The 14,266-nt window shown below is 55.6% G+C and overlaps 7 protein-coding genes across 7 annotated transcripts; 2 read left to right on the top strand and 5 right to left on the bottom strand.

Annotated features, from left to right (window-relative positions):
* The first annotated feature begins 126 nt into the window (after positions 1–126).
* Positions 127–2,359, top strand: LY79DRAFT_547166 (pentatricopeptide repeat domain-containing protein). Its single transcript, XM_060557295.1, has one exon. It carries the CDS (start codon positions 187–189, stop codon positions 2,131–2,133), a length of 1,947 nt encoding a protein of 648 aa, XP_060416292.1. The 5' UTR covers positions 127–186; the 3' UTR covers positions 2,134–2,359.
* On the bottom strand, positions 2,177–2,572 carry LY79DRAFT_107879 (uncharacterized protein). Its single transcript, XM_060550679.1, has one exon. The coding sequence runs from the start codon at positions 2,479–2,481 to the stop codon at positions 2,221–2,223; it is 261 nt and encodes an 86-aa protein (XP_060416293.1). The 5' UTR covers positions 2,482–2,572; the 3' UTR covers positions 2,177–2,220.
* LY79DRAFT_547169 (uncharacterized protein) lies at positions 2,360–4,234 on the bottom strand. Its single transcript, XM_060557296.1, has 4 exons — positions 3,801–4,234; positions 3,590–3,717; positions 3,003–3,515; positions 2,360–2,928 (listed from the first exon to the last, which is right to left on the bottom strand). Exons 1-4 carry the CDS (start codon positions 3,841–3,843, stop codon positions 2,665–2,667), a joined length of 948 nt encoding a protein of 315 aa, XP_060416294.1. The 5' UTR covers positions 3,844–4,234; the 3' UTR covers positions 2,360–2,664.
* A 21-nt stretch (positions 4,235–4,255) lies between these two features.
* LY79DRAFT_107877 (uncharacterized protein) lies at positions 4,256–6,082 on the bottom strand. Its single transcript, XM_060550678.1, has 2 exons — positions 5,503–6,082; positions 4,256–5,450 (listed from the first exon to the last, which is right to left on the bottom strand). The coding sequence occupies exons 1-2, from the start codon at positions 5,924–5,926 to the stop codon at positions 4,444–4,446; spliced, it is 1,431 nt and encodes a 476-aa protein (XP_060416295.1). The 5' UTR covers positions 5,927–6,082; the 3' UTR covers positions 4,256–4,443.
* Positions 6,083–7,104: 1,022 nt separating this feature from the next.
* LY79DRAFT_511341 (kinase-like domain-containing protein) lies at positions 7,105–10,025 on the bottom strand (the record flags this gene model as incomplete). Its single annotated transcript, XM_060554256.1, has 5 exons — positions 7,105–7,913; positions 7,967–8,705; positions 8,763–8,922; positions 8,997–9,196; positions 9,258–10,025. The coding sequence occupies 5 exons, from the start codon at positions 10,023–10,025 to the stop codon at positions 7,105–7,107; spliced, it is 2,676 nt and encodes an 891-aa protein (XP_060416296.1).
* Positions 10,026–11,532: 1,507 nt separating this feature from the next.
* On the bottom strand, positions 11,533–11,869 carry LY79DRAFT_547173 (uncharacterized protein). Its single transcript, XM_060557297.1, has one exon. It carries the CDS (start codon positions 11,828–11,830, stop codon positions 11,663–11,665), a length of 168 nt encoding a protein of 55 aa, XP_060416297.1. The 5' UTR covers positions 11,831–11,869; the 3' UTR covers positions 11,533–11,662.
* Positions 11,870–13,368: 1,499 nt separating this feature from the next.
* On the top strand, positions 13,369–14,193 carry LY79DRAFT_511230 (dephospho-CoA kinase; the record flags this gene model as incomplete). Its single annotated transcript, XM_060554240.1, has 1 exon — positions 13,369–14,193. The coding sequence occupies one exon, from the start codon at positions 13,369–13,371 to the stop codon at positions 14,191–14,193; it is 825 nt and encodes a 274-aa protein (XP_060416298.1).
* Positions 14,194–14,266: the final 73 nt, after the last annotated feature.

Below are 14,266 nucleotides of genomic sequence, written 5' to 3' on the forward strand. Positions count from 1 at the left end.
ATGGGCTGCGCGACACGCTAAGCCATACCATTTAGGATTCGTGAGTACCTTGTACCTCAATCGGTTATCGAAGATTGCCGATAAGATAAGGAGCTCTGGCAACTGATCGCAAAATTTCCCGGCGCTGGCCCCAAAGGCGAGCCTTACAAGCTTCGATCGTCCATCATCCTCCAAAGTCAGCTCAGAATGTTGTCTTGCAAAGCGTGTCTTAGACGAGCGCTTCAGCCAATCGCCAGCAAGAGTTCTTTCACCGAAACATCTACCACGATCACCACCCTCCAGCATGGCCTCCCACTGTACCGCCAGCTCCAACAACGATCTCACACTACAGCCGCCGGCACAGCTTTCTTGAAGGAGGCGCGGAAAGGCTCAGAAACCCCCCAAGATGTCGAAGACATTAGCAAGAAAAACAGGAGGCGGAAGTTGGAGTGGGCTGTTGACCAGCACCTCAAGTACATGGACGATCCCTTCAACATCGCTCAGCAAGTTGAGGCGACTCTCAAGAAGGACCGCTTCGACGAGGCCCTCCTCCTTGCTCAGCGCGCTGGCAAAACCAAACAGGTCGTCGTGGCCTGGAACCACCTGATCGAGTACCAGATCCGAGACAAGAAGCGCGTCAATGCCGCCATCAAACTCTATAACGATATGAAGAAACGGGGCCAGCTGCCCAACGACCGTACCTACACCATCCTCCTTACCGGCTGTGCCAAATCGCCCGACCCGAAAGCTGCCGTGCCCAAGGCCGTCGCCCTGTACAACTCGCTTCTCAAAGAAGACTCACGCGTGCGTGCCAACTCATTCCACCTCAACGCCGTGCTTCAGGTCTGCGGCCGCGCGGGCGACGTTGACGCCATGTTTTCCATCGCCGAAACAGCCGATGGCCGCGCCGGCCGCAAGACCACAGCGTACACGTATACGGCCATCATCAACACCCTGCGTGCCGAGGCGGAGAGCCCAGAAAAGCAGAAGGACCGGTCCCTTCAGGAGACCGCCGACGCGACGGCGCAAACAATTAAGCGGTGCAAGGCCATATGGGAGGAGGTCATGCGCAACTGGCGCAAGGGCGCCCTAGATCTCGACGAGGACCTGGTCTGCGCCATGGGCCGTGTGCTTCTCCTCGGCGGTAGGAAAGAGAAGGCTGAGATCATGCCCCTGCTCGAGCAGACCTTGAGTGTTCGCGACATGACCCGCGAAAAGCCGGACAAGGACTATCCACTGCGCATGAACGAAGGTATGAAGGGCATCGCCGCCGGCGCCGCCGGCGCCGCCGACTCCGCGCCTCGGAAACCCGTGCCCTCGACCAAGCCGAGGATCAATTATGCTGTACCGCGGTGCAACACCCTCTCCCTGGTTCTCGAGCTCCTCTGCGAAAACAAGCAGGCCAAGCTGGCCGTGCAGTACTGGGAGCTCTTCGTCTACTACTACGGCCTCGAACCCGACTCGGACAATTGGCACCAGCTCATCCGAATCTACGAGCGGAACGGGTCGAGCCGTGACGCCGCCAAGGCGGTGCTCAAGCTTCCCGACGAGACAATGCTGCCCATGATGTACCGCCGCGCTCTCTCAGCCTGCATCAAAGACAACATGAACCGAGCCGCCTTTGAAAACGCTAACCTCATACTGGATAAGATGACATCCCGCGCCTCCGCCTCCAAGGGGGCCACGTCCCTCGATGTGCGCGCCCTTCACCTGTACCTCAAGGCCGCTATGGTGTCCCACTTTCACTTCCGCAAGATGGCCGAGGGAGGCAAGATTGAGGAGGCGAAGCGCGCGTACGGCGAGCAGCTCGCTGCTGCGGTTAATAAGCTCTGGGCCCCCTTCACCTCCGCCAAGGACGCGGCGATCAAGACAACTACAAAGGTGGGAGGAAAGCCGCCTTCTAAGGCACCGATGAGGCGCGAGGCGGCAATTCAACAACTGGTCGAGCTCGCCCGCAAGATGGTTGGCGCCGTCGACAAGGTCGTCAACGAGAACAGACTCGCCGACGAGGAGGCCGTTGAAAAGCTCAAACAGAAGCGCAATGACCTCAACCGCTTCGTGGTCGAGTTCACCGACCCGAACCAACAGAAGGAGGACGCCGCCTCGGATGATGCGCTCATGGAGCGTGCCGAGGGAAAGATATGGGAGATGTGAGCGACTCACGTCCGTTGTAACAACATGTATAATGATATCGGCGCCATGTACCATCAGATAGAACAGGCTTCGCGCGGCCTTGCCACACTACACAATACCCAAATCTATGATGCCGAATGTTGAAAACATGGTTCTATGCATGCAGCTTTGGATGTGGTCAACAAGTAGTCGTTCACCTGCCTCGGCGGATGGGGAAAAAGTAGCCAGCAGTAGGGGGAGGGCTCTAGAATTCACGATAACCGCAGTTTGTAGAGAGAAGAGGAGAAAAACATGAAAGACAGCTAGTTCCCCTGGTCCGATAATTGTACACACGCTTCCTAAAAGGAGAAAAAGAAAAAAAAAAAGCATGGTTCCCTGGCCTCGACAATCTATTGAGAAACCTAGACGAGTCCTCTCACGAGTCGCCTAGGTATTCAACCCTTCCCAAGTCTTCCCAGGCCTGCCATTGAAAAACGCCTGAAGCAGAAGATCCCTTTGTTTTTGAATGTGCCTCATCTGAGCCCGCCAACCCCTTTCTTCTCTTCACATCCCTCACCTGCGTCCACCACGGTCGAACCCGCGGCCTTTGCGGGTACCGCGACCACCACCGCCGCCGCCACCGCCGCCGCCTGCATTAACGATCCGATCGCTGTACAGAGTGCCGTCATCCTCCGCCATATGCTCAGGGAATCCGTTCGTGCCGTCGATGACGTGACTCGACGCCGGCCAAACGTTCGCAGGGCGCGAACCGTTAGCCGTGACGGGCTCCTTATAGCCGCCGGGCTTGGGGTAGACCTTGATGATCCGTCCGTCGGCCTGCGGTTCCCGAATCGTTAGCATTTCATATTCGATCTCGCGCCCCTTGGGCCAGAGTAAAAGAAAAGACATACCGTCTGGTTGTTGAACATATCAATAACCGCGTCCCCGCCCTCCTTGGTCGCAAACACCATCTCCGCCACAATTAGCGGGCTGGTCTTGATGATCCGACAGCTCAGCATCTCCCCGCCGACGGGCGTCATCGCGCTCTCGATGTCCGCAGCCGTCGTCCCGGGCGCAAAGTTCTGCGCCATGACCGCAAACGGCCCCGCCAATCCACGTATCGAGAGACCCTTTTTCACAGCGGGACCGGTCGGCGCGCTGGAGGTAATCTGCACATCGGCCATTCCGCCTGAACGCTCAATCGCCGCGGCGACCTTGGCAGCCCTTTGCTCCGTGCGCCTGTCACTCCGCCGGTTGTTCGCGGCTGCGCCAGGTACGGGCTTGCCTCCCGGCGCTGAGATGCGCGAAGCGAGACCGCCCGCGCCGCCTTTGCCTCCGTTCACGGTCCCGTGCAGGTCGTGTGTCCAGTCGCCATCGATGTTGCCGGCGGGGAGTGCCTTGGGACCGAGGGAGGCGGTGCGCTGCTGATCGAGGGGGCAGGAAATGTCAGCATTCGTAGCTTGCAAGCAAGCGGCCGGTGGAGGAAAGGGAGCCCTACCTTCTTCACGCCGACTCGGCTTGCGAGCGACGGACCCGCGCCAGGCTTGAGCTTGCTAGGGGCGCTCTGTCGTCTGTCCTTGGAGAATATCTTTTGTGCCAACGCCTCATTCTTCTTCCTCTCTCGTCCTGCAGTTGGCAAAAGAGAACTCCCTTTAGCGACTAGTTCGAAGAGTGATCGCACTTAGGGTCGTAATAGGGAGTGGTTTTACCTTCTTGGATGATTCGCTCAAAGTCAGTCGCGACTTTCGCCATTGTGGGGGCTTCGCTCGTCGGCGATTGCGGTGACTAGATACGGATGGAGATGTCTTGAGATTGAATGTGTCCGTCGACAAAAAACAGGCCGAATGCCAGCGAAACGAGTATGTAAAGTTGCTCGAGGCCGATGCGCTAGCGATAGCAATGTGTTAGGTAGTCGAGGAGGCAATCTAAGGGGTTATTTTGCTCGGTTCGGTAGCAAAGTCGTGCAGTAGAGAAAAGATGCCGAGAAAAGGCAGGCAAGATAGGTTTCGGGGAGTGTGTACAGAGTACTTTGGATACGAATAGACCCTGGTGATCACAAACTTAACTTGAGGCTGACCTGGGTGCTAGGCGCGCGTTGATTTGGAGGTCGTGGAGCGTGTTCAGGGGTCTCCACTCTCAGACGGTAAAGCGGTACGTACCCCATCATAGTCCTAGATCGCACTGCGGGTGTGGCCATAGAATTCGTGATCCCAACTTCGACCTCAATCAGGTCTGATTGTTGCTCTACTCTGTACAACAAACTTTGGGATATTGGGACTGTGTCCCATACTAATCAACTTGCGGTATCCATACTTGATAGTGCATTTCCACCGATAAACCAGCCACCAACCACTACTCATTCTTCCCATCGTCATTGGCCGAGTCGCCGTGCAAAGACGACTTCGGGTCGTCTTGGCCGCTATCAGTACCACGCAGATCCATCTTAAAGGACATTCTTCGAGGCGCCGTAAGAGAACTACCGCGAGGCTGTATCTCAAGCTGCCTAACGAATGTTAGGCTTTTCGCCTTCCTCTTCAAGTTCTTGTTGCCAGCATCAGAAGGTATGTTGGGAATGTTGGTTCTAACAGTGACAGAACCCTCGCTGCCTTTTCCAGCAGTGGCACAATTGATGGTGTCGTTTCTCGCAGCAGCATCACTGGTGGACGCTTCACCCATGCTTTGGGTTTTTGCCTCAGGTACCCATAATATTCTCTTGCCTGAATAGATGTGAACCTGATCTCCATTCAGACTACGGCGTACCTCCAGCTGTCTCCCATTTCGAGGGATTTGAAGGTCGCACGTGCGCTTTGTGGGTGATACATGCAACAGCTGATCCGATCGAGTTCGGCCCAAGCGAGGCTTGGCTATCGAGCCTGATGCCAGTGTATTGCACTTAGACACCGACAGGGCATCAGGGTTGGTAGATGTGTTCCACACCAGCTCATGTCCGGTATGAAGGTCTACCATTCCTGGCAATAGCAGGTGACACGTTCTCTTCCCCTTCGTATCGGTGCGTTCGGCGATGGACGTAAGGGGCGTCTGTACGGCTTGGTCTCTCTGATGCGGGCTCGTAGGTGTCCTAGTTCGCAGATGTTGTGCCGAGGGGTCGATGCTGGATTTCTCCGGGTCGGCTCCAAGATTTACCTGGATGCTAGATGTCAAATCCCCAGAAGGCGGTAAATGTGGCAGCATGGGAGGGGCACTGTCAAGGGCAGTAGGATCTTTTGCCAAGGATTGCGTCGAAAGACTGGAACCCATCGTGTTCCCAAGAGCCTCCGGGGACTTGCTCCCCTTCTTGAGCGTACTGCGAGTTCTGACAGAACCAAATATATTTCCCAAGCTGCGACGTTTGAGTAAGCCTAGACGCTAGAGTCAGTAACACGCGCGAGAGGGGATGAGCTGCGGTCATACCTTTATTCTTGTCATGGTATGACGATGCCACGTTGACATCAGTGGCAGACTTAGAAGGTTGAAGCTTGAGACGATCGGATCGGTTAAGCAGCTTGTCAAACCGTTTATCCCATTTCTCAGCGAAATCGCCCCTTTTCTTGTTGACAGCATTGGGTTCGAGGGCAAGTATCTCATCAAGAGTAATACCTGGTCTGGCCTGTTTGCCAAGCATTTTGGAAAGTGTCTTTCCCCACGAAGCTTTGAGGGCAGAGCGGATGGAGCGGCCATTCGTATTTTCGGAAGAGTTCACAGTGGTGTTAGCACTCGATTGAACCTTGTCATGTTCAGCCGAGCCAACATTGGAGCGGTGTTCGGACAGAGATGCGGACGAGGTCCTGCGAGGGTTAGAACCAGCCTGGCTCTGTTTTGCTGGGGGGTTCTCCATCGCTACTGTCGTGGGATTTTGGTCACCAAAGGTAGAGGTTGTTTCAACCGAAGCGAATGAGTGTATCGGTATATAGGTCCGCGGCGTTGTCTAAAGCTAGTCGGTAAAGCTTGGAAATCCAAAAAGAAGTACAACGTCGTTCTCGCGGCGATAAAGCCAAGATGTGGTGACACTGTATGGGGAAAGGCTTGATGGTCAGGACGAGGGGTCAGAGACATTTAGCTGCCCTGCAAGCCCACGTCAATAGAGAAAGTTTGGTAAAGACTTTGTTAGCAGCTGCCAGATACAGATACATGGGAAAGCTACGATGACACTAAGACGACTCCGTTGGCAACTCGACTCGAGAATGCTCGGCCACTTGGCGAAGCAGAATGCAGGTACGGTATGTAATGTCAACGTAAACAGATGGTCGATGGCAACAACAACCTTGATGATAGGGGAAAGCCATATACCAACCCTTTCCTCCGACTCTTACACAGGTAAGTCCCACCCCTGTTATCTTCGACATTGATTGAGTAGGTAGGCAAGTACATTTGTTGCGGATCGGTAACCTCGTCGTCTCCTATGACATCAGCGTCACGTCCGCACTGGTCAAACAACTTGCAAAGCCGCCCCTGCCATATCCGGGAGCCTTCTGAACATCAGGAAGCCAAAGTAGGTAAGTAGGTAGGTACTTAGGAACGGTGCGTATCAAGGCGTGTCTCGTGTGTGTCGTTGCTGGCCGTCTGTTCCTTCCCCATCTCCCCAACGAAGGCTTCTTTCCATGCCAACCCAGCAATAATCATCGTTCAACCTTTCTCATGCGTTACCCCATCAAAGCTCCAGTCCATGTATATGTCGCGTCATCCTGCTGCAGCCCGGTATGAACTGAACACCGCATTTCCTTAGATGGCCCCATTGCAACCGGTCTATATGGCAGTCTTGACAGGTTCGCTTCTTCGAGGCCACCGGGTATCTTACATTAAACCAATTGCGGTCTGGAAGCTCAGGGCTCTTCCCGCTGTCGTCGCCCTGATTCTGGAATTATCGCAATAATCTCTTGAGGACTGCCCTGATGTCGTCGCCGGGAAGGAGGAGGGGTAGGTTTCAGGCGACGGAGGAGACGCCCACCGACGCGTATGGAACTGAAGAGGTATTGTCTCGAAAAGTTCAGAGACGTGTGGTTAAGCCATCAAAAATCAATGCCAAGGGTTCTGCTGGTTTCCCATGAATCCTTCCTCTAGCGTCCGCTCCTCAAGATTGCGGATGAAGTCCCGGTTACCTCTTCCTCCTTGCTGCGCACGGCTTCCTCGTCTACCTGCTCGTTGAGCCGCGTTTTCCATACCAGCCATGCCGCCGTCCGCAGGAGGGGGATAGTAAGCAGGGCTGGGTTGCAGGCGAATCGGCTGGCTGGGGTCAAGGTGGCTCGCAACGCGCTGGATGGCGGCCGGGATGCCACTTTGCTGCTGCTCCATGGTCGAAGCACGTTGGCGCGCCGGTCGCATGCCTTGCTGGGGGTATAGGCCGGGCTGCTGAGACATATTGCCATAAGGGCCGGGAGGCATTTGCGCTGGCTGTTGCGTCATAACCATCTGGCCATAGGCACCTTGCTGGGCCCCGTAGGGTGGTGGTTGAGCTGCGTGGCTGCTGCTCGGCGTGTACATTTGCTGGTTGTTGTAGATGGGTGGCTGCTGAGGGTGCCCGGGTTGTTGGTATTGAGAGGCCATCTGTGCGTAGGCCCCTTGTGCAGCGGAGTTCGCCTGCGCTTGAGCTGCCTGTGCTCTTTGCTTGCTCAACGCTTCGGCTTGCTGCTGCTGCTGCGTGCCTGGTGCCGGAGACCGGTTGAGGGAGCTGGACTTCAAGTTCATTGGCGGTACAAAGGGTCCAGTAAACTTTTGCTGAGTAATAAACGGGTGCAGCTTGGCCTGCTGCGGCGACCAACGCTCCAAGGGGTTTATGTTCAGCAATCCTCTGACAAAGTCGATGAAGGCGATTCTGTTGTTCATTTCTAACCTCCGAGTTAGTGATTACCACATAAGCGGTTCGCGTGTCACTACGTACCTCTATCGATCTCGCTCTGCTTCATGTTCTTGCGAGGCATGGGATAAGATTTGATGATCTCCGGCAGAGTGTTTGCCTGGAAGTACTTCTTGCTCGGTTGCTCCTTGGTCGAGTGCTCCCGGGCATATTGCTCCATGCTCTTCAACTGGTACGTCCGTCGGCCGAACTCGTCCTGCCTCTTCTCGAAAAACTCGCCGGCTTGCTTACCCATCTCGATCATCCAGTTTGGTGGGTTTCCGAGCATGTCGACAATTCGCGAAACCTGGTTGTACTCGGACGAGCCGGGGAACAGCGGGAGGCCTAGGAACAGCTCGACGACAATGCAGCCGAGCGACCACATGTCGATGGCTGACGAGTAAGGCAGCCCCAACAAGACTTCGGGGGATCGGTAGAACCTCGATTGAATATAGGTGTAGACTGTTTGCCGTTCGTCGCATGCCGAACCGAAGTCGATGATCTTGATTATAGGGCTCTCGAGGTTCTTGAGCAAAATGTTCTCGGGCTTCAGATCGCAATGGATAAGCCGCGCCTTGTTCAAGAGGGCCAGACCATTGAGAAGTTGCTGAGCAAAAACGCGAACGAGAGTCGTGCTTAGACCTCGGAACTGGTTCTGCTTAATCAACTCGTACAGGTTGACACTGAGGAGCTCGAAGACCAGGCACAAATGCTGGCGGTGGATGAAGGTGTCTTTGAGCCGCAAAAGGTGATGATCATCGTTCTTATCGAGCTTTGTGTTGAGCTGAAAAAGCTCGAGTTAGACGTGATGATGTGTGCTGGAGGAACAGGTCAAGCTTACCAAGTCCAAAACCGACACCTCCATCATACTCTGGTTGAAATACGCAGTGCGGTTCTTGATGACCTTGACAGCAACCACTTCTTGCGTCTTTAGGTTCTGACACTTGACAACTTGACCGAAGGTGCCCTGGCCCAAAACGTCGAGAATGAGGTACCGGTTCCTATGTCACAAATCAATACAAGTACGCAAAGGAGGTAACGGAAAAGGGCATCTCCGCGCTTGTCGTGAACGTACTTATGGCCGGCTTCTTCTGAGCCCAGAATATCATTCACGTAAAGGATATAGTCGCTGTCTTCGTTGTCGTATCCATCATTCTTGACGCCCTTGCTTGGCTTGGTCAGAACCCGGCGAGGGTTACGCGACGACTCGTACTTGAAGTTCGGGTTGCATATCCTATAGGTGGCGGGGAGGTGCACTGTCAGAGCTTGGAGGGGCTGAGATAAGTGCGGGTCAGCTTGGGTTATTTCATTTGCAACAGTGGGCATATGCGCTTACGCTGATGAATCCTCCTTCTGGGTTCGCGCGCCGGAAAGGAGGCTGGGCGTTGACTTTGGGACGAAGGTCGGTCGGGGCTCTGCATTGCCTGAATTCGGGAGCAGGCCCTCGGGGCATGTTCTGCGGGATCGGGCGGCGCGGGGATTTGGGATCGGTCGCAAAAGCGCCGTCAATATTGGCAACGACGGCGGACGGGTAGCCGTCGTGAGCAGAGCCGTAGGGCGCAATCGGAGGGAGCTGCGGAGGCTGCTGGCGTCCACCATAGTGAGGACTCTGAGGCATGTAATCGGATTGCCTCGTAGGAGACTGTCGTTGGCCCGGGGGTGAAGCGAACTGGCCTTGCGCAGACTTGGACGTGTAGGGTGAGGTGGGGGACAGAGCCTCCATCGGTGAGTATCGTTGGGCAGCAGCAGATGGCTCCTGGGACGAGTAGAGAGTAGAGGAGCGGCTGCCAGAGGCATGAGACTGATGATGGGGTCTCATGGGGTACTTCATACCAGTGTACGAGTCCGGGACATCGTGCATGGGAATATCGCCGTTGTTATCGCGCATCTGGGGGGTGGACATGGGCGACGTGGCAGCGCTGGCGGCGTGAGAAGAGATGCCGCCCGGGCTCTGGTACTGGTCGTATTTGAAGCCGGCAGGCGGCTGACCTTGCGGAGCCGGTTGGCCATTGTAATCCCCCCGAGGCATCTGGGCGCCACTGCCATTGTATCTCCTCGCAGAGGCGGCCGAGTCGGCATAGCCCTGCTGCCACTGGGAGTCCATGGCAGGTGGGGAGCGATGTTGACTCGGAAAGGAGGACGATGTAGTCGGTCAGGGTCGGTTTGGTTTGGATGGCGGCGGTTTGGGTGGTGGTGGTGGTTGTTGGGAAGGGGGAAAAGGGCTGGCCGAGCGGTTCAGCTGATGTCGTCGGCGGTTTCAACTGGATGCGTTAAGCGGGAGAATGGGGCCAAGCTGGACTGGGCTTGGTAAGGTTGGAGAGTGAGTCGCAGGAGCGCAGACTCGCAGGGAAAGCAAGGCGATGGAGAATGGAGCGAGCGTCAAGTCGCTGAGCGTAGACGGTTGCTCTGTCGTGTCCCGGCCCGGACTGGTCCGTTGGTGTGGTGCTGTGCAATATGGATGGGACTGGGCAGGTTTTGGGAGAGACGGGGATGGGGATGGCCGTATGGGGGGGGGGGGGGGGAGTTGTGTGCAGGTTGACTGGCTCAGGAGGAGGCAGCAGACTCCATATGGAGTGTGAGTGTGGGAACAGTTTGCAGAGTGCAGACTCCAGTCCAGAGGAATGGATGCGCAGTCGAGCGAGCGAGCTCTGAGGGTTGCCAAGGAGAGAGTATTTGGCGGGATTGGGCTGACACGGCCCAAACTCTCTTAGTGGGAGCAAGGTTTGAGGGGTTCTTATTTTCCCCTAGCAATTCATCATGGTAATTGAGGGCGGCAGGCTACAAGTAGTTCAATGCACAACTTGGACGATGGGAGATTTTTTGCTGTTTCTAACGAGCATGTGCATTGGAGGGGAAAGGCGGCGATGACATGAACAACAGAGGGCAAGAGGAGGGACGGTGGTGTTGAAAGGGGGGGTGGCGGCACGCGATGGGGGGAGGAGGGGAGGGGAGTGGGTTTGATGGTGGAGAGGGTTGACGACGTGGATGCGAGCGTCTGCGGGTAATGATGGTTGCTTGCGACATACCTACCTACCTTAGGTAGGCTTGGTCGACTTTGGGCGTCAGCGAGAAAGAACAGTACGGAGACAGAGGGGAGGCGGCGGACGCACGGGCGAGGGCGGGGGGGAGGACTGACGGAGTTGGAGAGGACAGACAAGTGGATCGATCTTCTGGTAGATAGGCAGGTACCTTTGCACCAGATAGACTTCAAGGGGTACTTTGAGAAGCTCTGGGGACAGGAAATTGGTACTTGGTACGTTCGAAATTTCAAAGAAAGGTGGAGAGTCTGGCTTGACAGAACCCAGCGCAGTCAGTATATTGCAGTCGTAGCAGCGGCACAAGATCAGAAATCTTAGAGGAAGAGAGATGGGGGAAGAGGGGGGGGAGAGAGTGTGTGAGAGACAATAAACACATCAAGTAATTTAAAGCAATACCGCATGTAGGAAGGTGATGCGAGGTGCTGTAGTGTAACAATGTCAACGGACGGGAGCAGACATACCTGTACGATGTACGGAGTACTACTAGGTACCAAACATCCCTCCCCGGGGCCCACTCAATTATGCTCTAAAAGAGTCTTTGGTTTTCAGTGCTTTGCGCGGGAGTGAGGCAAACACTCATCTGGCAAGGACTGACTCCAAGACGCAAAGTGACCGATTCCGGCACTGTATCATGTATAGCATTTAACGTCGTCAGAGCAGAGTGGTAGGCAGACTTTTCAAGCTGTCCCGTAGTAGCCCGGAGTCAGTCCGGTATCAAATACTCTGGCAAGACAAGGAAAATGGAGGGGACATGGGCATATTGGAGGCGGGGGCTAGGACTGCTCGCTAAGCAGAAAGCCCGGAAGCCAGCCCAAGGGGAGCTTGAGTCGGCAGGGTACCCAGGCCCAAGTACGTCAGTCATTCGGGGCATTGGGTTTTGGTACGCAAGAAACAGACCGGGCACGCACGCACATCGAGGAGTGGAGAAAAGATCAGGGCAGGAGGGGACGGCAGCTCTCGTTTTCTGCAACACTGCTTCCCACTCGCAACGTAGCCTATCCTCCTTCAACAGCTGAGCCTGAACAAGTCCATTATTCTTTGAAGCTCTCCTTCTTTTATTCTGTTCTGTTTTGTACAAGGGGGCCGATGTGCACGGTGTCAACTGGCTTCGCACAAATCCGTCAGTCTGTGCTGCGCTGACGTGGAGGACATGAGCATGTGTAAAGAGTCTGGAACTCCCCTTGCTTATCTGTGCCTGCCTACATACAAAGTGGTATATAGTCCATAGTGTACCTACCCAGGCCCCGGTACCCGTAATAGTGGTGTAAGATAGCCTCCAATGTGGCTGCGACGGCCTGACGACGACGGACCATCTGCCATCCGAATCTATAAGATGGATCCCTCCAGCGGAGCGGAACACACAAGCTCCTTGGTGCGCTGCGACGCCTCTTGGCCCTCAGCACCGACTGATCGGAGCATGAGAGTGGTGGCCTTGGCTAAACCAAGCCCAGCGTGCCAGGCGTTCCGATTATCCGCTCCCAGCGAGAATTCCAGCCCCTTCAAAAGAAAACCCAAGACCGGATCTGGGATATGTTGATATGTGCTGGGAACCATCCGTCTGTTCATCAAACAAAAGGCGGCTCCCTCACATGTGGGTGGCATAACTCAAAACTCTCATGGTTTGTTTTGGTTGTATCGACGGGCAATGATTCTTCATTGCAGGTGTCATGTTATTTCCGCTCTTGTCGTCCTGCTTCCTGCCGAAAGCAAGGCGCCATGGTAATGATGGGAAGGAAAACTCCACAAGACGCGAGCCCGTCCAATACCACATTGAATCCATGGCGACAGCTGGTTTTTCGGCCCTTGCGAAACCTGCGCCGCAACCCCCTGCCTGGCGCTACAGCGCTAAAAGCGCGCAAGCTGACAAGTACCTACTACCCAAGGTAGCTTCTCGCCGACGGGCACAGCTTCGTTGACGATGGTAGCCGCTCCCGAAGCTTTGCGGCGGCGTACTAAAGGATGAGACCACCACATTCTACACTGCACAACGATGCTTCAGTCTGCGATTCGTGCTGCCAAAGATATACAGTTGATTCGCCTTGTTCCACCCATGGAATGAGAAAACAACGTATCCGTACCGATTCTGGATGCCAACTCGACCTACCTAGGCAGGTAGGCATTAGGGCCCGTCACACCACCTAGTAGGTACGTACTCTGCAACTCTCTTGTAACTGCACTTGGCAGAAGCACGGAGCACATCAATTGGCCGATTGCACCGTACCTCGGTCTCACCATATCGTCGCCAACACCAGCTTCATCTTTCATCCGTCTCAGCTTAACACCGACAACAACAACAAAAACAACAACAACAACACCACCACCATCACACAGGTCATAGCCCGACAAGTATACAAAAAGTACAACTCCCAGAAATACGCACCGACCCGGGGCCGACCGTACATCCGCAAGATGCTCTTTATCGGACTAACAGGCTCCATCGCAACGGGCAAGTCCACCGTTTCTTCAATCCTCTCTAACCCGCCTTACTCCATCCCCCTCATCGACGCCGATGTCCTCGCCAGGAAAGTTGTCGAGCCGGGTACAAAGGGTTATGCTGCCATCGTGAAGCACTTCCTCCCCACCACCCCGGACCTCCTCGTCCCGGTCTCCGACGACATGCCCGAGGCCGGGCCCCATGGCAAGGGACGACCCCTCAACCGGCCTGCTCTCGGAAGGCGTGTCTTCGGCGACACCGAGGACCTCAAGCGTGACCGCGCCGTTCTCAACGGCATCGTCCACCCGGCCGTCCGTGTCGAGATGTACAAGGCCATTTTCCGCGCCTACATCACTGGCCACTGGGCTGTTCTGCTTGACGTCCCCCTGCTGTTTGAGAGCGGGCTCGATCGCCTCTGCGGGACTGTGTTCGTCGTCGCCGTCAAGGACCCTGAGGTGCAGATGCAGCGCCTCATGGCACGCGACCCTCACCTCAGCCGCGAGGATGCTGAGAACCGTGTGCGAAGCCAGACGGACGTGAGGCTCAAGGCGAGAAGATGCGAGGCCCGCGGCCCTGGCAGGGGTGTCGTGCTCTGGAACGACGGCTCCAAGGAGGACCTAAAGAGGGACATCGGTGAGGCCATCCGCCACGTACAGGCGTCGAGTCCCGTTTGGTGGAGCTGGCTGCTCCTTGCATGTCCCCCAGCGGCGGTGGCCGTTGGAGCATGGCACTTCTGGCAGAACATTCGCATCAACAAGGCGTGGGCGGAGCAAGAGAGGATTGAGAAGGCCAAGCTGTAGGCTCATGAGCGTGCGATATCATTCATAAATAGCGGCCCGTCCAACAGGCGGCTCACAGGGGAAAAGTGCATGG

The sequence above is a fragment of the Colletotrichum navitas genome (genome assembly GCF_030913465.1).
Source record: "Colletotrichum navitas strain CBS 125086 chromosome Unknown LY79scaffold_16, whole genome shotgun sequence".
Taxonomy (NCBI): domain Eukaryota; kingdom Fungi; phylum Ascomycota; class Sordariomycetes; order Glomerellales; family Glomerellaceae; genus Colletotrichum; species Colletotrichum navitas.

Bases quoted from the DNA above. Each gene is read 5' to 3' on its own strand.
- LY79DRAFT_547166 (XM_060557295.1), top strand. From the start codon at position 187: ATGTTGTCTTGCAAAGCGTGTCTTAGACGAGCGCTTCAGCCAATCGCC.
- LY79DRAFT_107879 (XM_060550679.1), bottom strand. From the start codon at position 2,481: ATGCTTTTTTTTTTTCTTTTTCTCCTTTTAGGAAGCGTGTGTACAATT.
- LY79DRAFT_547169 (XM_060557296.1), bottom strand. From the start codon at position 3,843: ATGGCGAAAGTCGCGACTGACTTTGAGCGAATCATCCAAGAAG. The intron at 3,718-3,800 runs GTAAAACCACTC...TGCCAACTGCAG, and splicing joins TGAGCGAATCATCCAAGAAG to GACGAGAGAGGAAGAAGAAT. The intron at 2,929-3,002 runs GTATGTCTTTTC...CGGGAACCGCAG, and splicing joins ATATGTTCAACAACCAGACG to GCCGACGGACGGATCATCAA.
- LY79DRAFT_107877 (XM_060550678.1), bottom strand. From the start codon at position 5,926: ATGGAGAACCCCCCAGCAAAACAGAGCCAGGCTGGTTCTAACCCTCGC. The intron at 5,451-5,502 runs GTATGACCGCAG...TCTAGCGTCTAG, and splicing joins ATACCATGACAAGAATAAAG to GCTTACTCAAACGTCGCAGC.
- LY79DRAFT_547173 (XM_060557297.1), bottom strand. From the start codon at position 11,830: ATGCCCCGAATGACTGACGTACTTGGGCCTGGGTACCCTGCCGACTCA.